The following is a 27,405-nucleotide window of genomic DNA, read 5'->3' on the forward strand; positions in this document are numbered from 1 at the left end:
TATGTTAATACAGTATTTATTCTTATTCTTTTAAAAACAAATCAATAAGCAATGGCATTAAGTGTACCCAAAAATTCAAGTTCTATTTATTAGGGATGGTTCTAAGGAAATTAGGCTCCTAATTCTCAGATTTTCCAAGGGATTTATTAGGCTACACTTGCAATATATTTATGCATACATGCTATTTGTATGAATAAATTCACAGAAAATACAAAAAGGACAAATGCTAGAGAAACTTTTGCTCAAACATGATCATTTACAATTGCTGTTAATTTTTTCTTCCTTTTTTAAGCTTTCATCTTGATAGCTACAGATTTTCCCCCACTTCAGTTTAGTAATTTGAAACATCTCAATGGCATCACAGCATACAATAGATAATCCTCTACAATTGTAAAATGAGTACAGATAGTAAATGTAACAATTCTGAAATAACTTTTATTGAGCCTTTAACTGCATTCATTTTAATAAGTTCTTCCTTTAAAATCCATGCATCAAATCATCACTTCTAGTCTTGGTACCTTGATGGCAACTTCTCTGACTTGTTTTGAGATATCAATTCCAAGAGGTGCTCTATAATATAACAAGCATTATATTATTTATTTTAAACAAATAATATTTTATAATTAGGGCAATAAAGCTAGACATTTACTCAACTATGAAGCTACCTATTTAAAGTATTAAGCATTATGAGAGCGTATTTGTTGTTTGACTCCTGTTAGCTTTATACAGCCAATGAAAATTTGTAAATCTATAAAGCACTTACTGTATTTTATTGTATCCAACTTCCCTTTTTATAAAGGTTTCCTTGATCATAGCATGATGATGTACTAGTTTCATCTAACCCGTTATGTTTTTGTAGCATTCCCCTTCTCCAGTGACAGTTAGTATAGTATTGCAGGTTCTTTCTTTCCATATTAATAGGTCGCTACTCTCTACTAAGTGTCTGGTCACAGATGATATGCCCAGAAAAAGAAACTTACTATCTCCAGGCCAGAAACAACATCTGTATGCAATTAGACTTTTCTCTCTCACCTTGTCTTTAAAACATGGGTTATGAGACTCTTCAAAAGTCAGTCTTTTATTAGCAAAAGGAACCAAAACTCAGCCCAAGTGAAATTAAAGGAGCAGCACTGTTACTGAAGTTAATGGGAATTGCTCCTGGTTATGTCCCAGGCTAAGTATGACACCAGGGGTGAAATCTTGGTCCCACTGAGGACAATGGCGAACTGCCATAGATATCAATGAGCTTAGAATTAACCCACATATGTTCTGCAAGTAATAAAACTGTCCAGTCATGGAAGGACTACCACAGGAGAGAGGGATCCCACCATTGTGTAGAGCTAGCACAGAAGATCGGGTAGCCAGCACAGGGATAAAGGAACATAGATTTTCCTTGTACCCTGTGTATTCTTGGCTGCTTAAGTGGTCCCTGTATACACAGAAATATTTTCTCCACTTTCCTCCCAAGCATCTCTCCTCTAACTGAGATAAGGAATTGTGAATATAAAACACTGCAAAGATTCCTAAACAAGGATTTCAACTAGTTTCAATTTAAATTTTTTTACTCAATAGAGTTAAGAAAAAAGCAAGTGGCACGTTAATAGTTCTTGTTAGACATGTAAATGTTCAAGATATGGTTAATCTCTCATTTAAAATAGGTTGGATATACACTTGGAAGGAAAATGAGCAACTGGCTGAAAGTATTTGACAGCTAGCCAGAGACTAATCAAAGTAAAAAGAAATCAGAAATACAATAGTTTGTGAACAAATGGTTGTAAACCATTGGGTAAAGGTCCAGTAAAGTGACAGAATACGCAGTATAGGAGGTCAGCAGCTGGCGAAAACACAGATTCATAGTGTTAAGAAAGTAAAGGGAAAAAAACCCCAGGCCAGGTCAAATCAAATGTATTAGCATTATTGAACCAGAAGCAGAAAGCTTCTCTGTCTAAGAGTTTGCTGTTTCTGTCCCTACCACCTAGTTGAAGAGATTACCCTACTGTCTGAACTAGAACCTGGAATACAGCAGAAGAGATGACCTTTGGCTATAGTGATGGTTTGTACCCCCTTCCTCCCAGCAAGTTACTTTTCTTTTTCACTTTGATGCAAGTTGACAATTCACAATTTTCATCCCATTGCTAACACTGGTGAATGCAAGAAACAACAGAAGTTCCCAAGAGAGTTGTCCTGTGCCAGTCTATCTGTTCTGTGGGACTGCAGCAAAGTAAGGTATCCTTATTTTTTTTAAATTAATGAAGCCTTACACAAATACTCTTTGAAACATGACATTCCAACATATTTGTTCTATGGGAAAACTGCAAATCTGTTTCCTAAGAAGCACCAAAAAAAGTCTGCTTTTATTGAGAAGAGGAAAAGATGAAGGCCCATTTCATAGTAACACAGATCACAGTTAGCATTTTAAGATCAGGGTATCTCCAACGTTTCCTAAATGCTTTTCAACATCCCTACTTCCATTCCTTCCAAAACCTACATAACCTCATAAAACAGGCCATGCAGTATAAGTACTGTATATTACCAGACTTTTCTGCATCAAATGTTATTCAAGATGTCTTGCTTAAAAAAGCAGTATTTTAAACTCTTATCTAAAGACCTAGGCCAGATTGATGAACAGTGGAGCTTTGCTGAGAAGGTGTCTACTGCTGTCCTCCTTCAAGATTCCCCTCAGGATGCTGGGAGGTAGCACTGCTTCTTTTTTTTTTTTTAATGGTTAAGGCTTGTCAGCATCCCCACTGGTAGAGGCATCTGAGAGGTCAACATATCCTTCACATGCCTTCTGTTCAATTTTGGGAAAGTACTAGCCTGTCTCCAGTTCCTTACAACAGGCTGGGACTTGTGTGCCACTGCAGTCTTCGCCAACAGATACTCCATCTCAGGAATGTGCACCCAATCTAAACTTAGCACTGCATGGCTGATCATGAACAGAGAGGCAGCTGGGTTCACTGCATAGGACAATGATTTCAGAGCCAGAAAACCTCAGTTCTAGTTCCATACCTGGCTCTGCGACCATTAATTAAATGGCCATGAGCAAGATGTTTAACCTCTTCATGTCTCAATCTTCCTGTATTACAATAGGAATAATGATATTTATCCAACTTCATAAAGTGCTTTAAGGTCTATGAACAAAAAGGGGTAAATAAGTTAAATTGTATTTGAATCTTATCTAATTGAAGTAAAAAGTTACTGAGATTTAAAAAGCACAACTGCATCACAAGAAGATTCACATAATAAAATCTGATTGTGGAATTGAAAGAGGCTTACATTAAAATGATTGCATGAAGTTAAAATGCAGCATGACCCTACAAAAATGTACTGGTAGGAGCTATGCCACTTACTTTGGTTCATAGCGAATGCCATCTGTGCTATGTAACACACCTAGTCCTGCACGCATCCTTTCAATGCCATTCCTAAACAGAGAATATTAATGTAAAATGCACTTCATACTTGATGTACAAATGTCTTTTTATCTGCATGACACATTATCAGTGTGACTTCATTACAATAAGGAAAAATTCTTACACAATTACAGGTTGGATCTCCTTGATCCAGCACCCTCGTGGCTTGACCAGTCCCTAATAAGGAAATTTACTGGACCAGGGGAGGGTCTCCTGTCTCCAGCCTCCCAGCCCTGGGTAGCCACTGCCACTGGGCTCCGGGATACACTGCTGGACTCCCTGCCTCAGAGTTCTCTGATCAAGGGACATCCATGGTCCTGCTGAACCACAGATGTTGCTGGTCTAGAAAGTCCTGGTTTAAGGAGGTTCAAGCTGTACAATGTCAATTGGCTTTTCACATGTTGTATCATAGCTTTAAAGAACATTAAAAAACAGCATAAAACCACAGTCTTTGCTCACCATGCAATCATAACACCATTGTCAGTACAGAGTTTGGGTGGAGGACACAGCAAATTGAAGTTGGTTGCATTGGTTACAGTTTGCAGAACTCTTCGGATATACTGGTTACTTGCAACTCCTCCTGATACAACCTGACAACAATTGTTAAAAGACAGGCAAACACATTCAAAAAGTAAATAATGAACAGCTGATAGTGTACTAGTTGAACAAAAAACTTGATGAAGATATTGAAGAAAGTTCGTAAGAATGTCCATACTGGCTCAGACCAATGGTCCATCTAACCTAGTATCCTATTTTCTGATAGCAACCACTGCCAGATGCTGCAGAGGGAATGAACAGAATGGTAGTCAAGTGCTCCACCTTCTGTCGACTACTTTCTTAGCTTCTGATAGTCAAAGGGTAGGGACCCAAGAATGGGGATGCATCCATGTCCATCTGGCTAATAATCATCAATGGACCTATCCTCCATGAACATATTTCTTTTCTGAACTTTGTTATAGTTTTAGTCTTCACAACACCCCCTGGCAAAAAGTTACACAAGTTGACTATTGTGTAAAATGGTCCTATGTAGCAGGCAAAGACATTTCTTTTTAAAAAAAATGTCACGTAATTCTAGCATTAGAGTCAGTTAAAAAGTGTCATCTATTTATGCGTCCAGTAGTTGAAGTCATTGAAAATTCTGCTTGCTGTTACCTGTGTGTCCTTGTACAGTGAAGAATATTATTGGAAGTTTTATTGGATTTGCCATATGATCATTTTATGATTAATTTAGGAATTTTTCACTTATATAATTAGGATGCTGTAATACATGAAAAGGTAAGTAATCTTCAAGGTTTTACAGCAACTACACATTTTACCTTTAGACACAGTCAAAACATTTCACGTTTTTGAACTCTTTCAAGAAGAAAAAGGACAATAGTGGAAGAGGAAGATCTTCCATGAAAAAGTGTCCTATTTTCTGACAAGCTCTAGTTATCTTATGGAAGAGAGCTCAGTGTAACTGAATAACAAGAAAAAGAAATCCAGTTATAAGCAGAGTTCATTGACATTTTCACATGTTCATTAAAATCTTTAAACTTTTTCATTGTATTTCATAAAACTTAAAGCATCACAGAATAGAAGTACATGGCTTAGTGGCATTAACAGCACGACAATTAAGAAAATATTATTTTTCATATTTATTAAGACAAAATGTCAGATTTTATACTATATACTTGGGAGAGTTTGTCTGTCTTTCCATCTGTCTGTTAGTTAAAGAACTCCTCTTAAATGATAAGGGCTAGGAACACCAAATTTGGAATGCAGCTTCCTCTTATCGTAACTTAAAGCAAGGTCAGGGTTTGGATATGCCTGGAATGTGATTGCTTTTCACCTCTCTATATGTTAAAAAAAATTTCCTGTGGGATGACAGAGACATAATTATGTCACTCTGGGATTCCACAGCCCCTTCTTCAGCCGCCCTGCCCAGTACTCTCGCAGGCAGTGGGAGTCAGGCGGCCTTCCCCCACTGTGGGGCGTGGTGGAGCCAAGCAGCCTTTCCCCCTCATGGAGGGGCTGAGGCCAGGCGGCCTTTACCCCTCATGAGGGGTGAGGTGGGGGGTAGGTAGGCAAGGCCAAAGCCATGCGACCTTTTTCCCCTTGTATGTGAGGTGGGGGGGGGGGTGTGAACTTCCCCCCTTGCTGGGGGGGGGAGGGAGAGGGTGGCCAGCTGCAGCCTCAGTCTGGCCCAATCCCCAAGTGGCTGAAGGAAGACAGCTGAGCCAACCTTGGCCTGGCCTTGCCCCCCAGTGGCTGGAGGGACAGAGCTGGGCCAACTGCGGCCCAGGCCAGGCCCCCCAGCAGCTGGAGGAAGAGAACTGGGCCAGCCATGGCCTTGCCCCAGACCAGTCCCTTGTCGGCCATGCAGCAGAGAGCGGGGGCTGGGCTGGGCTGGGCTGGGCTTACAAGGGCCCAGCAGCCAGGGGGAGAAAGCTGGGGCTGCTTAGCCCCAGAGAGGGGGGGTTGGAGAGCACAGCGAACAGGGGGCACAACCCCCTAATAAAACCAAACAGAAAAGAGACAGAACCATCAGGCAGGTGAACAGGGCTGGCTGAGGACATGCCCTTCTTCTCCCCCATTCGGGACCACTCCAGCTTCCTACCTCCAGCCTCAGGTGCCCTTTAGGGAAGGGGAGGAGGCTGAAGCTGCCCCCCAATTTGTACAGGGATGTTGCTGGCTGTTCCCCTTAGTCAGGGAACAAGGGGAAAGGGCAGAGTTTGCTGCATTCCTCACTCTAGCTGGGGAGTACAGGGGCAGCTGAACCTGAACCTGTCCCAGCCTGGGGAACATGCACCCCTCCCCCAGTTGTGCCTGCTGGAGCTGCAGCTGCCATGGAGATGAGCCTCTCACCTGGCCCCAAGCTGCTGTGATGAGAGAGGCCTGGGGTAGTCCTCTCTTCTTGGGGTAACCTGCATAATGAACCCATCATCCTCAGCCCCATCCTAAAGCAATGATTTAAATGAAGCATGTATATTTTCATTTTATTTTCCAAAAAACGTGTTAAGGACCCAAACACTGGATAAATCTTCTAGTCTAGTTGACAATAAATGAAGAATTCTGAAACAGTACCTCTACAATACCCTGCAGCCATACCACCTTGGGCTGTCAGATTTCACAAATTTAATAGAGTTGAATCTTACCAAGGATGTGATAAGAAAGCTCCAATGAAAAGCAAGATACTAATGGAAGTAATGTTGGCAATTCAATAGGTGCCACTCTTCTCTCTAAGTCAATGCTTACTAAATGTCCCAGCACAGAAATGCAAAAGTGGAGAAAGGGTACTGTTTTGCTAGAGATACTCTCTTTTGCATGAGACACAGAACTACTGTCATAAGCACTTTTAGTAATTAAAAATATCATGGTACTTTTAAGAAGACTGAAGTGCTAATCCTGGCCAATTTTAAACTTGGCTAATCATATTCTGTCTAACTGTAAATTCTCCTACTTTCATCTTCATGTTTTATTTTTACTTCCTCTCCTGAATTGCTTCCTAGTATAGCTCAGTTGAAACAAATGATGTGTTCAGAAACCGAGAGGTCCAAATATCAATGAAGGGTGATGCTATCTCTACATGTAGTTTTCATATCAGCTTGTTAACTTTATACAATGCTTTGAGATCATTTGGAGAACCATCTAACTGTGGATAGATGTTCCTAATGCATCTAAATATATATAATACAAATATAGACATGTAAGAAAATTTTTAAATTACTTAAACAATGCACCACTATGCAATCCTCTATGTAGCACCACACATTACTGCAGCAGAATTTATTTAAAGGATTTCTATGTTCCACCAAACGTATTACATGCATTTATTTTAAATGCTGGAGCAGTGTTATCATCACTGGAAATATCAAGGAAGGTTCTAATGTCTTTCTCCAGGTGCTGTTACATGTTACCCCTTGACACAGATAGTAAAATTATATATACTTACCAAGGATGCATTTGTTTGCGATAGGATACCAGTTTTTATGCAGAACAGAATGGCCCGGTGTGTTCGCTCAGCAATATGAAGTGCTACTGCATGCTGTACTGCAGCAGCAATGTCTGTAACGCAGGACATGAGATGGCCCTCCTGTAGACCTGTAGAAATTGTAAGCAAATGCATTTTCCCAAATAAAACTGCAAAACAGGCACAATTTATATATCTCTTACTTTGAAAAATACCTTCTTCCTTTTCTTTTTGCTTAATTATTCTAGTGGCATTGCAAAGAAATCCAGAAAAGGAAAAATTGCAGTTAGGATGATGTCTCATGGGAGCTCTGAGTTCATAATGCTGCCTGTTTCCCCGCTGGGCCAAGTGCTCAATAGCTTTCCCACCACTCATGCTGCAGCACTCTGGGTGCTTTGTTAGAGAGAGTCTTCTTGCTACCTAGGGCGGGGAGGAAAAAAAGCTAGTTATGCTTACAATAGTCTTGGAAAGAAGAGTTGGGGAATAGGGCCATATTGATCCCTGATGTAACTACATTGCTCCACTATAACTCCAGTCAGATAAGTTATTCTAGGGATGAATTTGGCCAAGAGTTTATATATTGGGAGGTAGGTGCAAGGAGAAAATAGGCATGTCTACACTAGGAAATTATTTCAAAACGACTTATTGCAAAATAACTTCTGAAATAATAATTTCAAAAAAGTGCATCCACAGATTGGAGCTTACACTGGATTTAAAGCCCCCAGAAGCACTCCATGGAAGGCACCAAGTGGGCGAACACTTCCCATGGCTGCCTGCTAAGGTTAGCCGAGACACATGCTTACAGAGGCTCCTCTCTACAGATGCATCTCACACGCCATTTCTCCACTGCCTCGTGGGACACCAAACTCATACTGTGTGCTCTGATTGTCCTTGCAAATGCTGTAGCACTTCCAACATGGAGCCACAACTGCTGCAAAGCAGTGCTAGGCTCATAGGCCTTGTGTGGTACCACTGCACTCTGGAAGCTCGCCAGGCTGGACAGCTATTGCTTCGTTGGAAATCAGTTTTGCATGGAGAAATCCACAGGTGGGGCTGTACTCCTGCAGGTAGTCAAGGCCATCAATAACATCTTTCTGTCGAGAGCTGTCACTCTGGGGAATGTCGACACATTTGTGGATAGGTTTGCTGCCATAGGCTTCCCCAACTGCAGAGGGGGGGTATATACTACACTCATATCCCCAGCCTGTCCCCTGACCTCTGTGCCTCAGACTATATCAACAGAAAGGGGTACTTCTCTATGCTGTTGCAGGTTCTGAGGGCTGGTTCACGAACATTAACATTGGCTGGTTGGGGAAGGTGTATGATGCCCACATCTTCCAGAACTCCTGCCTGTTCCAGAAGATGGTGCAGTCGGGGGAAAAAGTGCCAGCATACATTAGGGTCAGGGTCATGGACATACCAATTTGCATCCTGAGCAACACAGCCTATCCCTTATTCTGCTGGCTTATGAAGCCCTACATGGGCAGCCTGGATCCCGCCAAAGAGAACTTCAGTGCAAAGCTGAGCAGGTGCCATATGGCTATGGAGCATGCCTTCGGCCGCCTAAAGGGGAGGTTTAGGAGTCTCCTCACCTGCCTGGACATAAGCAAGTGCAACATCCCCTATGTGCTAGCGGCCTGTACTCCAAGGGGGAGACTCTCCTGTCAGAGTGGGGGGCAGAGGCTGATCAGCTGGCCAGGGCTTACGAGCAGCCAGACACCAGTGCCATTTGATGAACACATCAAGGGGCTTGAGGGAGAGTTTCAGTCAAGGCCACCTGAGAGACTCTCCCCTGGGCCTCATGACAAGGAGTCCCTACATTGCTCCAGTGTGCCTTTCCTCCTCTATCCCTCCTTTCCCCCCTCCTCTGCAGAGCAAATAAAAAAGCCTTTTTGGGGGGAGGAGAGAGGGAGGGTAAAAACAACTGTTTATTGGGGGTATATATAACAGGGGAGGGACTGGGGAAAGAACCTGGAATGTGAGCTCAGGGATGGGGCTGGGACTGGTACCTGTCTTGGGTAGCTCCAGAGGCTTTGGCTGCCCTCAAGGTCCCGTTGCCATGTGTTCTGGGGTCCCAATGGGAGGGTTAAGAGGGGAAGCCAAAGAGCGGCAGGGAGTTGGGGAGGTGGCTGGTGACCCGCTCCATACACAGGGCTATGCTCTCCATCACACAGATCAGGGAGGAGCACATGGTCTTGTGCTGATGTGTATAGGGGGACTGGCTCCAGGGTGAGGAGCAGCTCCTGGCTGGCATTCATGGTGGCCTGCTCCTCCTCTTCTGCCTCCACCCTGCCCTCATGGAGGCTGACGTCAGGTATGTGTTGGCTGGACTCAACAACAATGGGGAGGGGGCATCAAGCTGCTTGTAATAGTGGCAGGTGTGAGGAGCTGCCCTAGAGCATCTTTGTTGCTCCTGGCCTTGTTGTAGGGCTGCTGGAGCTCTTTTAGTATCCTGTGGACCTGGTCCAAGGTCTCCTTTTTCGGCCAAGCTAGCAGCCATGCAGCTGTAGACATTGGCATTCCTCCTCCTGGTGTGGAGATCCTGGAGGTTGGTCTTCTCACCCCAGACCTCAATGAGGTGTAAGATCTCTGCATTAGTCCACGTCGGAGCCCTCTTTCATCCCTGGCCAGGATGCTGTGGGAGTGCTGGCAGCCATTGAGGGCTCAGAGGGAGCACTGGGGTCCAACATGGATCCTGAGATGGATGCTGTGTGCATGGTACTGTGGAAGGTCCCTGTGTGTCACAGGCCCTTTTCCTTCAGCCTGTTGCTTTAAGCTCTGGAGATGTCAGGTGTGGCCAGAGCAGCCATAAATGCAGCTGTAAGGCCAATTATTTCAAAACAAGAGTAGCTGAGTGTCTACATTCATGCTATTTTGAAAGAACCATTTTGAAATAAGCATTGTTCCCCAAGAAAAGCAGGACTTATTTCAAACTAATAAGCGGAGTGTCCACACCAAAAAGCCCATTATTTCAAAATAACAGGCTGGTTATTTTGAAACAATAAGGGGATTTATTTAGAAATAATTCCCTAGTGTAGACCAGGGCAAAGAGACTAAGGTTAGAAGAAGTTTACAGTAAACTGAATGAATATGAGGATCCTCAAACTTTGCAAGAAACATGAGAACTCTAGTTCTTTTTCGGTTTGAAATGAATACTGACAGGTATATTAGACCTCCAGGATAACATTTATAGAAAGGATTTCACACTTTTGGTTTGGTTGGTTTAAAAATTTCCTTTCAAACCTGTGCTAATGCTTGGGAATAAGAAACCAAAACTGGCGAGACTAATTTTATTTATTCAGTGATCAACACGCTATAACTTGTGAAACATAAACTAGACTTTTCAAATTATCTCGGGTACAATTAGTAACATAGATAGGTCATTTTAAAATAACCAAACATAATTTTAAACAATGCATTCTTTTAAATATAACTGCTAGTCAAATATGTACTGCATATATTGTGAAGCTTTGTGTCCAGCCTCAGTGTACACTGGCCAACCAGGTTATAGCTAGCTGCCAGCTGACAACTAATAATGATAATTAAATAAATATTATGCATATAATTTAGTAGCCATTATGCCCTCAAATATCTAGTATTTCAAATTAAAGAAAATGTTTATTGTTTATATTGTACTGTTTTCTTTATATGGTCTGTAGTGATATTCTAGAAAGCCTGCTGATTAACTCATTTAAACCTGTGAAGTTGTAATGAAAATTCATTTAGTTTAAATATACATCAGCCAAATCAGATCCTTCCTTTAATAATGCCCATTTAATATTTAAAAAACAGTTTATTCAGATTTATTTAAGGTACGCATCTAGGGTCACAACTATAAAAATACACAGAGAAGGTTAATCTATGCAAGTGATTAACCTAACCTGTTACTGAATTCCAGTTTTCCCACTGCTGGAAAACACATTAGCTGCTCTAAAGCTTACAGAAATTCTTACCTAAAGCAATGCCAGAGTCTCAGTTTCCTAAAGAATACACACCATTACTTTTGCTACTGTTAAGAGACAGACGAATTATGATGCAAATATACACAATAAATGTAAGTGCTTCTACAAAATGCATAAATAAATCTCTACTGAACTATTACCTTGTCAAGCATGTCTCCTGGTGCTACATCCACTGACTGTCCAAGCAGCAGGAAATCTGAAACTCCTTGTGCTACTGCCAGGATACAGTGGCCTCCAGAGATTAAAAGAACTAAGAAAGGAAAGTCCACTTCGTTTATTAGCCTAATTGTAAGTGCATGTGCCTCCATGTGATGGATAGGGATGAAAGGCTTTTTATACTTGTCCACCAACTTTAAACTATATTCTAATCCCACTCCAAGACTTAAAGCGAGTCCTGGCTTTACTGTAGTTGCAACAGCAGATAGTTCATCTAGAGAGATTCCGCTGACGCAGAGTGTTTCTTTTACTATTCGCTCAATATTTTCTCTGTGAAGCTGCTGTGCCACTGGAGGAATAATCCCACCTGTTCTGGTTACAAATAAAGAATTATGAAGTGTCCATATTTAATGACAGATGGAATCACAGAACTAAGAGAAGAAAAACACTATAGTGCTGCAGTGTCATGGCTGTACTCTACAGTATATTTAAAAGCATTGTCTAGTTTGATTTTAAATGCCCCATATAGTGAGGTTACCATCACTTCCAATGGGAATCCATACAAGGATTCAATTTGCTCTTGCTTGGTTTATGTCCTATTTTAATTTAGCATTAGACTAATTTGTAGGGGTTGGTACTCTGCAACCCATCTCTGTCATCAGGAATTCAGCAAGGAGTGTCCTTTTCAAATTTTCTTTTGTCTAGACCCAGAGACAGGTAAATAACATACTCTTCAGGATTGGTGGTTGTGGAAAATTTCAATAGAATTGATAATCAGAACCAATTCATATTTCTTAAGACTTAAGAACCTCCCCCTTGATGAAATACAAGTGTAAATGACAACAGTATTAGTAATCAAATGCAGTTAGAAAATAAAGCACTCTGAGTAATGTCTACGTACTTCAAATGGATTTCATTTTGAGAATGTAGAGCTTCTCCTAGGATGTTGCCATTATCATCCACCACAGCAGCTCCTGTATCATCACAACTAGTTTCTATGCCCAGAACTAATTTAGGAGGGCAGTATTTGACAGAGTTAAAGAAAATGCTTCTTAAACACACAGACCAGCCATGCTTAGCTGATTTTGAAGTGCATCTGGAGACAATATTTGTTGATAAAATCTTCTGCATAGCAGCATTCCTAAAAAAGAACTGTACAGAAACCATCCTCAGAATTCAATTTCCACAACAGTAATTTAGGCAAGCCAAGTCATATTAGTAACAAGTAATTTTAAAAGCAGTGGCCAAATTCATGCAAACTGTCACTTCAAAGTTAATGTAGTTACAACAAAAATGACTTTAATAGGTTCACGTTTAGGAAAAAAGGAGACTAAAAATTCTGTTATTCCATCATTTATTATCTGCACTAGAGGTTTGAGTGAACAAGGCATAGCTGACAGCAGAACGTATTTTCTCTAATATTAAGGAGAGGTTCTTATGAAAAGTTAATTGAAAAAAGAAGCCAGTGCCAAAATATTTTACAAATTTTTAAAATGATTTCTTTTCCTTATTTTTTGTAAAATAACCTCTAGGAAGACTGAAACTAATACCTGTTTCCTTTCCCAGTTTTGCTTCTCCTTTGGGCATGCATACTGTTTTATTATTGGAGGGTTTATCAAGAGTGTTTTCTTATTCTTTTACTGTACACAGAATTACACGAACATCAAAAAATTGTAAGAAATGAAGCAAATCAATGTACCTTTAATATTCTAAAAGAGTCATAATTTTAGAACTCAGAAATTGACCCAACTCACATATCCCTAACCTAAGGCATTTGTTTTCTAAGAAATCAGAAAAAGAAATGGAAATGTTTTCTTAATACTTAACATTTTGAGAAGGGATAGGAGGTCTGTAGTTTTACCTGCAGCCAAAACATGTTTCAAAACAGATTTTGTTCAGAGTCTCCAACTGTTGGTATTACATTTTACACTTTTCTGTGAGAGAGATACAGAACACACACTACATCTCAGAAAGCTCTGCAATGCATAGACATTATGTATCATCAGGCAGATTTGTTGGTTTCGCTCTTACATTCTAAACTGTATAAATAATACCCTAGGCTGTGTCTACATTGGCAAGATTTTGCGCAAAATCTTGCCACCTGTCTACACTGGCTGTGAGTACTTGCGCAAGAATACTGACATTCTAATGTAGGAAATCAGTGCTTCTTGAGCAAATACTCTGACGCTCCTGCTCAGGGATAAGCCCTCTTGCGCAACTGTTGTTGCGCAAGAGGCCAGTGTAGACAGGCAACGTTAATTTCTTGCGCAGGAAAGCCCGATGGCTAAAATGGCCATCGAAGCTTTCTTGCACAAGAGAGTGCCTACACTGGCACAGATGCTTTTGCGCAAAAGCACATCTCTTGCGCAAAGGCACATGCCAGAGTAGATGCTCTCCTGAGCAAATACTTTTATGCAAAAACTCTTGCTTTAAAAGTATTTGCGCAAAATCACGCCAGTGTAGACGAAGCCCTACAGTTTATATGCCTGAATACTCCATTATTAGAAAGAACCCAACTTATAAGTTTCTTCAACTGTAAAAAGTATTCAAACTTTTAGAAAGTATTTATAAATTATAAATACATGATCACACAGTTATGATTAGATGGAACCAGGGGGCCATGAATCCAGAGAGTAGGTACAAAGGTGTCATGGCTCCTGCTCCAGTCACAGCGCTGGTATAGTGGCAGAAAGGGTGAGAAAGAAGGGACTGTCCCTTCTCTGCCCTCACAGTACTGGTTCCTGTGTAATTAATTCCCTGTGATACTGCTATTGCTGAAGTCAATGGGAAAACACTCAATGACTTCACTGTGAGCAGGATCAAAAAAAGTTTGTTACAGCACATCACGATGTAAAAATATACCTTCCATTTTTTGTGCATACCACTCCAGCCAATATTTTTAATCGGTCGAGCCTTTATAACATACGCTATAAGAAATGCTCTCTTGGATATTCATTTAAATCCAAGCTAGTCTGATTAAATAATGGGTCTTTTAAAAAACAGGACAGTGATAACCTGATAACATAATTAGCTGTCCTACTTTCAAGAGCATTCGCTAACAATTCAAGGATGCTGTTTTATTTATGACATAATGTCAAGCACCCAGCCAGGGAAAATGAAGCATTACTGAAAAAAAAGAGAAAAGAAACAAGTTAAGATAGCTATACCAAAATAATAAAATAATTAATAGTATATTTTCCTCTATAAATCTTGAACTACTACAGTCATTATCCTTATTTTATAGATGGGAAAACTGATATAAAAAGATATTAAGAATCTTGCCTTGTCATGGCACAACCAGGAGAAAAAAAAAAATGTATCAATCCCCTCCCTTAGTTAATGTTATGGACACATCCTATTAATTATCTCTGAATATCTTAAAATAATTTTTTCAACATACAGTAAAACCTGTGTTATCCAGCACACTCGGGGGATTAGGGCGTTGTGGTTATCTAAAAATTCCGGTTATCTGAGGGACCCATCAACCTAAGAAAAACCAATGGACAATAATAGTAAAACTCAAGTTTTTAATACTGCTAGTTTTGTAATATGAGGCAGTTGGTCTCACATTTCTATTTTGAATTGAAGATGATTAGTACTTCTTAAATAAAAAATTGTTAAGCAAATCATGGTAAACCAAGCCAGGCCTGTGCGCCTGAAGATCTGACAGTATTGTGGCTGGGGGCAATGCCGGTTAATAAAGTTTTCTGGTTAACAGAGTGCTGGATAACAAAGCTTTCACTGTATTATTTTGTGGTTAAAATCCAGAACGAAGGCAAGAGGGAGAATTGAAGGCTGGACAAAAAGAAGAACTTTTCCTCCCACTACTGTACTACAAGGTGTACTTCTCATTTTTTTTTCTTGTTAATGTTATAGAAATTGTGCAGCTGAGAAAATATTTGTTGTAACATAAAGCCATTGTTTTGTGTAATGTCACTAAGAACTGAATACATAACTTTTCCAGAACTAGGTAAGAAGTGTGCTGAAAATCTACATGGATAACTGGCTGGAACCAGTATTTCAGTCTTGTTCCAGCTTTAATTTCAATGAACAGGGCTATCCCAGGATAGGATAGTTTTGCTAACTGTGCTTATGTACCTAGAATTTGCAGGGGTGCTGAATGAACCATAGCAGTACTTTGACTGGATGTAGAGGGAGCACATAGCTCCCACAATGTTATGTGCAATCAGCATATGCATCACTTCACATGCCACTTGTGCAATACGGGTAGAAAAATCTACAAAGATGAAAACCAGAATCTGGAAAGCCTGTCCATGGCAACGGTAAACAAGTCTTGTCAGCCGCAAACAGAACCCCAATGGGCCATAGGTTTCCCACCACTGCTCTAAACTAGTGGTGGGGAACCTAAAGCCCCAAGCTTTCCTGGATCCAGCCACTGAGGCTTGGGGCCTCCCCACCCCCAGCATTAGGGAGCCTGCACTGATGCTTCAGTCCTGATCACGTCCTCCCAAAGTTCCTCCTGCATGGCTGGAGCACCAGCACCAGCTCCCTGCTATGGGGAGGTGGAGAGAGTCAGGCAAGCTGGGACCAGATACAATCCATGAGCTATGCCTGGCATGGGGAAGAAACTGCTCTGCACACAGCTGCTTCCCTTCCCCTGACTGGGCACATGGAGGATCTCCCCTGCTGCTCCGATTGGCCAGAATCACAGCCAATGGAAGTAGCAGCAGGAGTGCCTGGGAGCCGCTGGTGGTTCAGGTAAGCATCCCTCCCCATCACCCGAACCCTGTGCCTCCACCCCACTCCTGCCCAAGACCCTACCTCCTGCCTACATCCTCCATCCCCCTTTGCTTTTGCACCCCCTTCTGCCCAGATCCCCACCATTTTGCTCCAGCACCCACCGACCCCCAGCTCACTCCTGCACCCGTTACCTCGACACTGCACCCCACTGCGCTCCTGCACCCCCCCCCCCAACCCACCCTCCGCCAGCCCCTGCTCTCCTCCCACACACTGAACTCCTCGGTCTTCGCCCCACCCCAGAGCCTGGGGGGGGGGGGGCACAGAATCTAGTAGCCCGGGTCCCCCCGGCACTGGCGTGAGGGGAACGTGGGGAGGGTCTTTCTCCTGCTCAGGCGGGGGGGGGGGGGGCAGTCGGTCTCCTGCAGTGAGGCTGCGGGGACGGAGCCTCAGGGGGCCGGTCTGCGGCCCCGCGAGCGCGGCGGGAGAAGCCGGAGTGGCTGAGGGAGCCCCGCTGAAGAAATGTCCCGCTGCAGGCAGCGCGCGGCCCAGGGGGCTGACACCGCCCCCGACTCCTGGGACCGGGGTCTGCCTCCCCCCCCAGGCTTTCCCCTGCCTTACTTCTGGCTTCTTGCCCCGCCCCTCAGCCGGGATTCAGCGGCGGCAACTGTTTCGGTCCCTCAACGGTTAAACCGGCCTCGCCGTCGGCACAACTGGACCCGCTGGCGCTGCCCTGATTGAACGAGAGCGGGTCACATGGAGAAGGTGGGCCAATGGGAAAGGAGAGGTGCCCTGGGGGCGGGGCAGAGAAGGGCTGGCTGGCGCCATCTTTGATCCGGGCAAGTAGGAGCGCCCTAGAAGCAAGTGCCGGGGGCGCCATCTTTGTTAGTCCCCCGCCATCACCCGGCGCCGCGCCAGCCGTTAGGCGGGACCCGAGAGCCGCACCGGGGAGACTCCGCCCCGCGGCGGCGAAGGCAGAGCGAGGTTGCGCCCCCTGCAGGCTAAAGCCGGGGGAATGCCTGGGCTCCGGCGCCAAACCACGGGACGTTGTAGCCGCCCGGCCCGCAGCAGTTGCTTGGTTTGCTGATCCCGAGCGTCAGGCGACACCGGAGGCCGGTCCCATTTCAGCTAGAGGGGGGGCCCCGCGCGCTCCCCCCAGCACACGGGTCTTCTACTCGCCCGAAACACAGGGGCGCATTGGAATGAAGAGTTCATCGCAAAGTCAGTGCCCACGCTAATGGGCCCAATCGTGATGAAGGTTGGTTGGGACATTATCAACCTAGCAGAAGCCTTAGGGGGTGGCCAAGTTCGTCTGTTACAGGAAGAAAAGCAACTGGTCTGGTTGCACTTTCTAGACAAAACTATGAAAGCTCATGATACCATCTATATGTTTTGTTAGTCTAGAAAGTGCTACCAAACCATTTGTTTTTTTCTATTATTTTCCAGTGTCTCTTTATTGCTTTCGCTGGCTTTATAAGTACAGTATGCAAATGTATGAATTTCAAAATAAGAAAACATAGAGCCTTCATGCAAAATAAATTTTATACTGACACAGAGGAGAGACCAGAAGTAGCAGATGTATTAAGACACTAACTCACTTATTTAATAAACTTAGCTTACAACAGATCTAAAAGACTTCTAAACAGCATGCAATAGGGAAATATTTAGCATCAATAGGTCTCCTTCCAAAAAAGCTACAATCCCTTATTCATTATTCGCTTGCTTTCATTTATTTTCTGGATTTTATATTCAAATTCAACACAAAGGAGGTTATAGTCCTTGCCTCAAGGACTTGGTTGCACCTTTAAACAAGATATAGACTGTCATGTACTATGTGATCAAGATTATGATTGCAACTATAGCTTTTTATTTAAACCTAATATTTGTTAGGTGACTGTTTTCCTAGTCTCAGAAGATTAGCTGTGCTAGTCTGTAACTTTAAAAACAAGTAGTCCTATGGCACGATCTGCCATTAAGAGCCAGCAGTGTCGCTCTGCCATGTATATTAGCCAAACTGAGCAGTCTCTACAACAAAGGATAAATGGACACATTTCTAATATCTGATTTAACAAGACATAAACCTATAGGGAAAGGGTAGACAATAATTTTTGATCAGGGGCCACTTCAAAATTTTTTAAAGGGGCCCTAGGCTGTCCTGGAAGAGGCAGGGCCATGACACTTCCATGCTTCCCTGCCCAGACCCTGATTGAGTTGTGGGTGGGAGAGTATGAAACTGTTCTGAACAGCTTGCCATTCCCTCTAGGCACATGTGCCCCTAGCAGTGGGGAGAGACTTTGCATGCTCCCCCCTCCCTGCGCACAGGTCAATCGGCCTGGGGGAGCGGGGAGTATGCAAGTCTGCCCTAGCCCTGCAAGGGAGCACCACCCTTTGAGTCACCTGCCAGCTGAGCAGCAGTGCATGTAAGCGCAGCGCATTCCTGGCAGGGCAGGAGGAAACTTTGCCTGCTTCACTCTGGCCCCAGGCCCTGATTGGCCTGGGGGTTGGGGGGAGCACAAAGTTTCTCCCTCCCTGCCCTCAGGCACGCAGTGCTTAGAGTCCAACTGCCAGGGTTGACTAAGCACTGTGTGCTCCCTAGGCCCTGATTGGCCCAGGAGCAGAAGGACCTCCACTGACCAGATCCGGCCTGCAGAGGCCCTTTTGTCCACCCTGATATAGGGGAACATTTTAACCTACCAGGGCACTCAATAGATTTAAAAGCAGTCATTCTTCTACAAGGATTTCACAAGCCAGCTACAGAGAGAGAGCATGCAGAATTGACCATCGTATGCACACTTGACACTTTCTGTTGGCCTGAACAAAGATTTAAACAGAATGGCCCATTATAAAACAGCCTTCCTTACATTCAACATCTCACTGATATCAAAAGCTAACTATGGAACACTTCTAGTCCACTGAGTTAGTCCATAAGCACCAGCACTACAATAGACAGGCACTCCCCCCCTCCTTTTTTTTATCATCAATTCTAAGAGCCCTCTCCTCCTTTTTTCCCTCCACAAAAGCTCATCTGGAGAGGTGAGTTTTGTGCACAAAAGCTCGTGATACTATATTCGTTAGTCTCTAAGGTGCCAGTCTCTAGTATTATTCATGGGCTTTATGGAAAAAATTACTGAAGGAGGATTTTGCATAACCAAGGTAACTGAAGAAATTGAGTTTAATGTAAATTCTCACAACCTTTGTGGTTAGGTTAGTGCATATAGTCTGTATTTATGCATTTATTGTACTATTTTAAAAATACAATGAAAAAAGTTAACATTGTAAAGTCAAGCACTCAGAAGTTAGGAAATATTAAAGTTTCTCATGAAACTGTAGTTTTGCCTCCTTATGTGTAACCAGTGCTTTTTTTGTTTTTTTTTTAAAAAAAAAGGTGCTGGTACCCCAGGGGAAAAGTTGTTGAGCTGACTGAAGGTGCCACAAAAAAAGCAGTGTGTGTAATCATCATGATACAGTCCTCAATTACATCACTACATACTATTTTTCCCTTACAGAATCCCTGCCTCATTCAGTGCACAGGATGAAGAGCGTAGAGCCATGGTGGGTAATCTGCAGCCCGCAGGCCATATGCGCCCCATTGTGGGGTCCTATATCTGGCCCATGAGACATTTTGTTTACCTTTGCACGTGCAGGGATGCCATATTCCACTGGTTTCCGTCCATATCATTCTTTTCCTATTAGTATTACCAAAGTGACACAAACATAAAGTAAGGGCATATGAAATGAGGTGCATGCTGCTTGTACACAACATTGACTGTGAGTCCCACGTGCTTTCTCTGCATCCAGTCGAAGTGCCGCTATGGTTCAATCATCATACCCTGGAAATTCTAAGCATGCAAGTGCAGTTAGCAAAATTACCTTATTCCAGGAGACTGTCTTGGTTACAACAATCTTATAGCCCACTGAGATGAAGAAGGGACACTCATGCGGCCCACTTATTAGCCTAGGTGCCCATCACTGGTGTAGAGAACCATACAGGCAGTCCCCCGGTTACGTACATGATAGGGACTGTAGGTTTGTTCTTAAGTTGAATTGTATGTAAGTCGGAACTGGTACATATTTTGGGGGGGACAGCGAGCTGGAGTTAGGTGGAAAAGACCCTTATTCTCACACAACTTCCTTATTCTAAGAAAAACACATACTGTTTTGATATGAAGGTTTTTTTGGTTGATATTTTAATTAAAAATTGATCATAAGTTTCAGTGTTTTGTGCTATATCCAAATCTTCCTTTTGGGGTACCTGAAAGATCCTAGTTATTCATTTAATAGTCAGAATCTTTGTTTTTTATAACTAAAAAAAGTTTATTCAATGCATATTACTGTTCCAAATATAATTTGCTACAGATGGTTCAGTGAAATGGGTATTAACTGTAATCAATAGTCATTGGAGAGCACAGTGAAATATTGATACAATCAAAGCTGTTGTTGTATTCTGCTGAGCAGAAAATGGAAATCCCTTCCTGTGAAGTGTGTGTGTGAATTTATCCACAGGATTAATTTTAAAGAAAAATTCTGTGTTGGGAACAGGAGTTTAGCCACAGGTGGGTCCTCATTGTCCACTCACCCACTTTGCAACCAGACCCATCCCCTCGGGCTTACCCTGCTCCGCTCCAGCCAGGGTGTGGGATTGGGGCTTATCCCCTCTTCCCTTCTGTCCTGCTCCTCCCCATTCTTGCCCACCCACACCACTGGGTAATTTTTCAGCTTCACCTATGCCAGGCTGGAAGGGACTTGTTAATTTCATGTGAGGCTAACAAGATACTTGCAGCTGTAGTGCTGAAGAGGGAAAGAGCTGTTGCTCCCAAGGTGGGGACTGTAACACAATGGGTCTCACTGCCTGCTGCTCCTGCTGTTCCCTAGGAAATTAAGTTTTCCACTCTGGGATGCCCCCTTTTGGCTGGTGTCTTGTTCCCCCCAGCAGACTCGTGTCCTCCGCGGCGGGAAAAGCTGCTCCGCGTCACCCTGATCTGCTGGGGGGGGGGGGGGGGGGCGCTAGCTCTGCATCTCCCTGGTCTGCTGGGGGGGAAGCGCCCCCCGTGCCACCGGAGGCGGCGACAGTGGGAGAGGCACCCCGCACTAGCTGCGCTCCCTCCGCCCCCCCCCGTTTGTAACTAGGGATCCGACGTAAGTCGGATTGATGTAACCCGGGGACTGCCTGTATATGAGTTACAATGAGACTACTGTCTGTAGGGTCCTGCCTCACTCATAGAAGTTGCCACACTTCAACTATTCAAGCTGAAATGAAGGGGTTTATGAAGGAAAAAGGCTACCTGTAATGGGAATCTTATAGCAGTGTGCTGGCAACTTTTAGGAATTGCTATTAATATTCCCTATTGAATATTGATACACCAAAAGCTTCCAGATGACTTTTCTCCATTTAATCGGTATTATATTTGTCTCATTTTCATTTTTTGCATAGATATGGAAAGACTTACTGAGAGTTGAGATGGTACTTGAAGAATTAAGCAAGCTCCCAAGTAAGCTTTTTAATCCTTGACACTCCTGCCCCCTTAATAATAATTTGTGTAATAATTTGGAAGTAGGTTCAATGCTTGTTGATCACATAAGTAAGAAGTAAAAGATTCAGTTGTATACTACAATATATATGATGTAAAGAGACCAGACCCATAATTGCGATCTGTAGATATTAAGAACATAAGAATGGCCATACTGGGTCAGACCAAAGGTCCATCTAGCCCAGTATTCTGTCTTCTGATAGGGGCCAGTACCAGGTGCCCCAGAGAGGGTGGACCGAAGACATTGATCAAGCAATTTGTCTCCTGCCATCTTTCTCCAGCCTTTGACAAACAGAGGCCAGGGGGGCTATTCCCTACCTCCTGGCTAATATCCTTGTATGGACCTAACCTCTGAATTTATCTAGCTCTTTTTTAAACTGTGTTATAGTCCTAGCCTTCACAGCCTCCTCTGGCAAGGAATTCCACAGTTTGACTACACGCTGTGTGAAGAAGAACTTTTTTTTTATTAGTTTTAAACCTGCTACCCATTAATTTCATTTGGTGTCCTCTAGTTCTTCTATTATGGGAACAAGTAAATAACTTTTCTTTATTCACCCTCTCCACACCACTCATGATTTTATATACCTCTATCATATTACATGGGTATAGCTTAGTGGTTCGCAACCTATTTACATGTGAGACATATATTCAACTCTCTGGGTTAGATAAGATGCATAACCACAATTGCTGTGTCTAGACTGGCAAGTTTTTCTGCAAAAGCAGCTGTTTTTGCGGAAAAGCTTGCCAGCTGTCTACACTGGCCGCTTGAATTTCCTCAAGAACACTGACGATCTCATGTAAGAAATCTGTGCTTCTTGCGGAAATACTATGCTGCTCCTGTTCGGGCAAAAGTCCTTTTGCGCAAAAGGGTCAGTGTAAACAGCTCAGATTCGTTTTGCGCAAAAAAGCCCCGATCGCGAAAATGACGATCAGGGCTTTTTTGCGTAAAAGAGTGTCTAAATTGGCACGGACGCTTTTCCACAAAAAGTGCTTTTGTGGAAAAGCGTCTGTGCCAATCTAGACGCTCTTTTCCACAAATGCTTTAACGGAAAACTTTTCCATTAAAAGCATTTGCGGAAAATCATGCCAGTCTAGACGTAGCCAATATGTATACTACCTGTATGTCCCTGAGGAGGTCACATGGTCCACTGCTGTGTGCTGATAGGGCCACAAACAGCCTAAGAGCTGTGGGTTGAGACTCATGGGAAGAGGTGCAGTATTTGTGTTAACATTTCTTCATTAACTGAATAGTTGGTTGGATTAGAATGCACCATAACAACATAGTCTTTTATTTGCAGAGGAGAGAATAAAGTCACATGTGTGTTTTAACAATTTATTTAATACTACAAAGAAATAAAGTCATCCATCATAAGGAAAATTATTTTAAATTCTGCAAATCACATAAGCCATTGAGAAAAAAAGGTAATATTCCATCTCTGAGGAGAAAAGGAAAAAGCCTCCTACAGTGACATGTTGCACAATTATTGAAAAGGCTTTCTTATTCAATTCTAGACAAGTTTTAACACAGTGTTTCAAACACTAATTCTATGTTACTATCAACAATCCATTTACAAAAGCTTATCACCAGTTGTAATTTTTTGCTAAAACGAAAAGTACAAAGTACAATGATGATGATTCCTACTCTCAGATTCATTGTCATTTATGCTTTAAAAACAAGACACTTCCAGAGAGCTAGTATAGCCCTGTGAAGCAAACTTGATTTTTTTTTAAAGTAGCCAGTTATCACTTTGTTCATAATTATTAGCCAAACTTGAAGATTCATCTGTTCATAAGAACTATTCAGTTATGACATTTCATAACTCACTGCTGACAAACCAGTCAATTTTTCATCAACCAAAGTATTCAGAAAAATTGTTCTAATAAGGGAGACAATTACACCCACCAGTGGCTAAATGCTAGATTGAATTTCACAAGGCAAGTCTTTATCTAGGTGATGGTTTTGCTACATGAGCTCATCCTATGTAATCCCCATAGTAAACGCTTAAACTAGGTCCAGGCCACAGTTCTCATAAAAGCTTAAGGAATCTGTCCTTTCTGCCCCAATACAAACCAGTTCAAAACATGCTATGCTGCTTTTACTTGTAAGTTATAAGATCTCTTTTTCATGACACAAAACTAAATGCTGAGGCCTCACCATACACATTCTTTACTGTAATTACAGAGTTGATTATCCACAACAGTAGTACAGTACTATACGGTAGTGGAATCACCTTTGAATTTTAGATTCCTGCATGTTTCTTGAATTTCTTGGCAAGGTGTTACAAGAAATGCAAACATCTACATTTTCTTCTGCTGAACCATACAAGTAAAATCCAGAACTTGGCTGTTTACCCACCACCAGTTTGAGCTTTTACTTTGTGATTTAACTAGCTAGGGAAAGTGATATCTTCTAGATATTCTAGCAGATAGCATAACTGAACTGCCTTTCCTCTTAAAAAACAACAACAAAAAAACCACAATCATTATTGGCCTCTTAACCATTAAAACATGGCTTACCAGTCAAAGAAGGCTGCCAAATCTACAGCATAATTCGTTTTCTGAATTCTGTGCTTTAGTTTCTCAAAACAGATTAGCAGCCTTGTTTGGAAAGTAACAACAAATAAATTAACATTGATACATTTCATTAGTATATAAAAAGCAGGGTAGTAAAGTGATTTAGAAATCCCCTGAGTTGACATAGAAGACTGGAGATATCTTTGTAACCAAGGTCTCAAGAATGGATTTACATGTACACCATTAGATCACAGCAGGTGCCAGGTTAAAAAAACAAAAATTCGGTTGGCAACACCTAGAGGTAGACAGACAACTCTTAAATCGACAAAAGTGAATAATTTATTCAAAAGCAGTAACTGGCTACTTTTACATAATCTAACCACAAGGCCTCACCAGGTCTTTGACAAAGGATTCTGGATCTACATACTAACTTGCCTTGCTTTTATTATGGCCTACTGGATGATTTGTGAAAGTTGCCTCTACATTTCAGCTAAGTTATTTACACCTTCTTTACAAGTCATTACTGTTGGCTGGGCATATGTATTCTCTTAGTCTTGATTAAGTTTTAGAGCTGGGCCTGCCCAATTCTTCATGGAAAACCTCTCAAAGATTTACCATTTACATTAAATACTTAGAAGCATCTTCTTGTAAAAGTCTACTTGTCTTCCACACAGCATCCAAAGAAATAGCAGTTAGATCTCAGGTGTGAAAGTATCTTATTGTATGTTACTAGATAAATGGCACAGCAGACTACCCATTCCTTCACCTGAGAAAAAGCAGTAGCCATGGCAGATTTTGGTCAGAATGTTTCAGTTTCACATATCCCAATTAGTATTTATTGATGCCAAAGATTCTTACACCATGAAGCTGTGGCAACTTGGGGATAAGCACGCTCAAGAGAGAAGCTGTGTTTAGGATGAAGTGTGCCGGATCATACTTGGTATAGAAGCTTGCCAGGAAATACCTGCAGAAACAAAGTAAGCAAAGAGCTGATAAGTCTTGCTTGTTTTTTGTTTTGTTTTTAATGAAAATAATTTTTTAAAAATTGTAAATTTATCAGAAGACTAAAAAAGGATTCAGGGACAAGGGCAAAAGACAGGACAAATATTTCTCCGGATTATGAAGCTTTTATTGCTTCAGTAAATTGTGGCCCCAGTATCTTTCTCTCACAACTCTAGGGACCACAGTTTTGAAAAGTAAAAGCTAGATTAACCCTCCCTCCACCCTTTCAACTTGAGGTCTGAAACTTAGAAGTTACAAGGCTAGTTGAGAACTCATGTTTTAAATGGCACACACTGTTGTTAGTTTTATATTTTAATCTTAATATAATTCTCAAATTTTAAATTAGTTTAATAAACTCAGTGACAAGGCATTTGAAGTCCTCTAAAACAAAAAGGACACTGAAGTCGAGTGTATCTATAATCAGCAAAGTCTTAAAAAAGCCTGCAACCCTTTTGATGTTTGCAAAGTTCACTATTGTAGTTTAGCTAGTTGACAACCAGTTCAACTGGAAAAGTTAGAGAGCATGCCATGAATTCCAGTAGTTTGCCAATTATCTCACACTTTTATTGGACCTGTAATCTCACTTTTTGCTGTTAAAATCTACTACTTTGCTAAAGAGATATAAAATGAAGAGCGACATTGTGAATTTTCTTGGTTTTGGGGGATGGGTTCTTCAAAATTCTGTTGCTTAACATGGTATAATGGTATATTTTTACATATTGGGAGCACAAGCCAGGGCTTAAAAAAATGCTCTTGCATTCTTGTCATGTCTTGCAAGTGGGAGGCTCTCTCTGAAAAATGGAGACAACTATGACACCAATTTCTGTGTAGATAAAAAAATTAAGTTTCTAGTCCTTATGATCTTAAAAGAGAGTTTCCTAAATATGAACCAATTTAGCGTTCTCCTTCTACTCTGCAGACAATTCAGTGTTGCTGATGCTGACATCTTTCACAAGCTGTAGAAAAAGACAACTGTAACAAGACTTTCAGATGTTGTACTGCTGGGCTACGTCTACACTGGCCCCTTTTCCGGAAGGGGCATGTAAATTTCACCTATCGTAGTAGGGAAATCCGCGGGGGATTTAAATATCCCCCGCGGCATTTAAATAAAAATGTCCGCCGCTTTTTTCCGGCTTTTAAAAAAGCCGGAAAAGAGCGTCTACACTGGCCCCGATCCTCCGGAAAAAGCGCCCTTTTTCGGAGGCTCTTATTCCTACTTCAAAGTAGGAATAAGAGCCTCCGAAAAAGGGCGCTTTTTCCGGAGGATCGGGGCCAGTGTAGACGCTCTTTTCCGGCTTTTTTAAAAGCCGGAAAAAAGCGGCGGACATTTTTATTTAAATGCCGCGGGGGATATTTAAATCCCCCGCGGATTTCCCTACTACGATAGGTGAAATTTACATGCCCCTTCCGGAAAAGGGGCCAGTGTAGACGAGCCCCTGCACTTTAGCACCCCCAGGGTAAAATCAGGTCAATTTCATTCTGCTGATGCTTAGTACATCTATGAACAAATACCAGAGGGAGGTATTGGGCTAATATGAAGTTGGAAAAAGGGGGCAGAAAATCCAAGTCTGGTATGGGGCAGATTGGCAGAGACCTAATTCCCCTGAAGTATCTAGAAGAGTAGAAAGGAAAAGTGTAGTGTGGATCCTACCCCCTATCCTAGGGAGACTCTGAGTTGGAGAATTCCAAGAAAGACCTCTCCCACAACAGTGAGAAAAGTGGAGGGAAGCTTCAAGTTTTATAAAAAACAACTAGCTATTTTCCATATAAACTTCTGGAGCCCCTGAGAAGCTAGGAAGCTTGGCACTTCTCAGCAGCTGAGGCAGAGAGAGGCACACTCCGTTCTTCTCATCAGCACACTGTCCTTGGACCATGCTTGCTGGTAACTACTTATCACTGAATCTGGCTGCTTACAAGAAGATTAGGTCCTTTGGCTAGTAGATAGGTGTCTGTTAAGTTTTTCAAATTCTGGTGTAGGACCTAATCCTGCAAGATGCTGTTTAGCACTTTTAGTACTTAACTGAATTTCCCTCCAAAAATATTTGCATATTTCCATCAACGCCAGCGGAGATGTGTGAAGTGTTTAGTAGTGTTTATATTGTTACGTAACTAGTGTAAATACAGATAATTCAGAATGCAAAACTGACATGAAGTGCTATGAATCTGACTCAATAAAAAGTATG

General features: G+C 42.2%; 2 protein-coding genes and 1 long non-coding RNA gene across 11 annotated transcripts in view; 1 reads left to right on the plus strand and 2 right to left on the minus strand.

The window, feature by feature from the left end:
* On the minus strand, positions 1 to 16,921 carry OSGEPL1 (O-sialoglycoprotein endopeptidase like 1). 9 transcript variants are annotated; one of them, XR_012905367.1, is made up of 10 exons: positions 16,800 to 16,921; positions 13,342 to 13,414; positions 12,382 to 12,632; positions 11,465 to 11,852; positions 7,578 to 7,782; positions 7,345 to 7,493; positions 3,870 to 4,000; positions 3,351 to 3,422; positions 3,010 to 3,131; positions 1 to 570 (listed from the first exon to the last, which is right to left on the minus strand). XR_012905367.1 is itself a non-coding variant. In XM_075934186.1 (9 exons), the coding sequence occupies exons 2-9, from the start codon at positions 13,354 to 13,356 to the stop codon at positions 492 to 494; spliced, it is 1,290 nt and encodes a 429-aa protein (XP_075790301.1). In that variant the 5' UTR covers positions 13,357 to 13,414; positions 16,800 to 16,921; the 3' UTR covers positions 1 to 491. The 9 variants fall into 9 exon arrangements, 8 of the variants coding, with proteins under 8 accessions (XP_075790301.1, XP_075790299.1, XP_075790298.1 ...); XM_075934186.1 differs by lacking the exon at positions 3,010 to 3,131; XM_075934184.1 differs by lacking the exon at positions 3,010 to 3,131 and adding an exon at positions 14,521 to 14,606 and having other exon boundaries at positions 7,345 to 7,782; positions 16,800 to 16,892.
* The window catches only part of LOC112544166 (uncharacterized), an 18,458-nt gene continuing 7,910 nt past the window's right edge, over positions 16,858 to 27,405 (plus strand). Inside the window, exons 1-3 of the long non-coding RNA XR_012905372.1 lie at positions 16,858 to 17,436; positions 19,685 to 19,730; positions 21,610 to 21,667. This is a non-coding gene — a long non-coding RNA (uncharacterized LOC112544166). The remainder of the gene's footprint in view (positions 17,437 to 19,684; positions 19,731 to 21,609; positions 21,668 to 27,405) is intronic.
* Positions 23,026 to 27,405, minus strand: part of ORMDL1 (ORMDL sphingolipid biosynthesis regulator 1) — a 12,299-nt gene continuing 7,919 nt past the window's right edge. The window contains exon 3 of the mRNA XM_075934189.1: positions 23,026 to 25,184. Within this exon, the coding sequence (XP_075790304.1) occupies positions 25,049 to 25,184 (136 nt within the window). The 3' untranslated portion in view covers positions 23,026 to 25,048. The remainder of the gene's footprint in view (positions 25,185 to 27,405) is intronic.

The sequence above is a fragment of the Pelodiscus sinensis genome, chromosome 7 (assembly GCF_049634645.1).
Source record: "Pelodiscus sinensis isolate JC-2024 chromosome 7, ASM4963464v1, whole genome shotgun sequence".
Lineage (NCBI taxonomy): Eukaryota > Metazoa > Chordata > Testudines > Trionychidae > Pelodiscus > Pelodiscus sinensis.

What these genes read in the sequence shown, in the direction of transcription:
- OSGEPL1 (XM_075934183.1), bottom strand. An exon ending in CAGGAGACATGCTTGACAAG is followed by an intron (nt 7,783 to 11,464) that starts GTAATAGTTCAG and finishes TCCCCGCCCTAG; the next exon opens with GTAGCAAGAAGACTCTCTCT. An exon ending in CGCAAACAAATGCATCCTTG is followed by an intron (nt 4,001 to 7,344) that starts GTAAGTATATAT and finishes AATTGTTGTCAG; the next exon opens with GTTGTATCAGGAGGAGTTGC.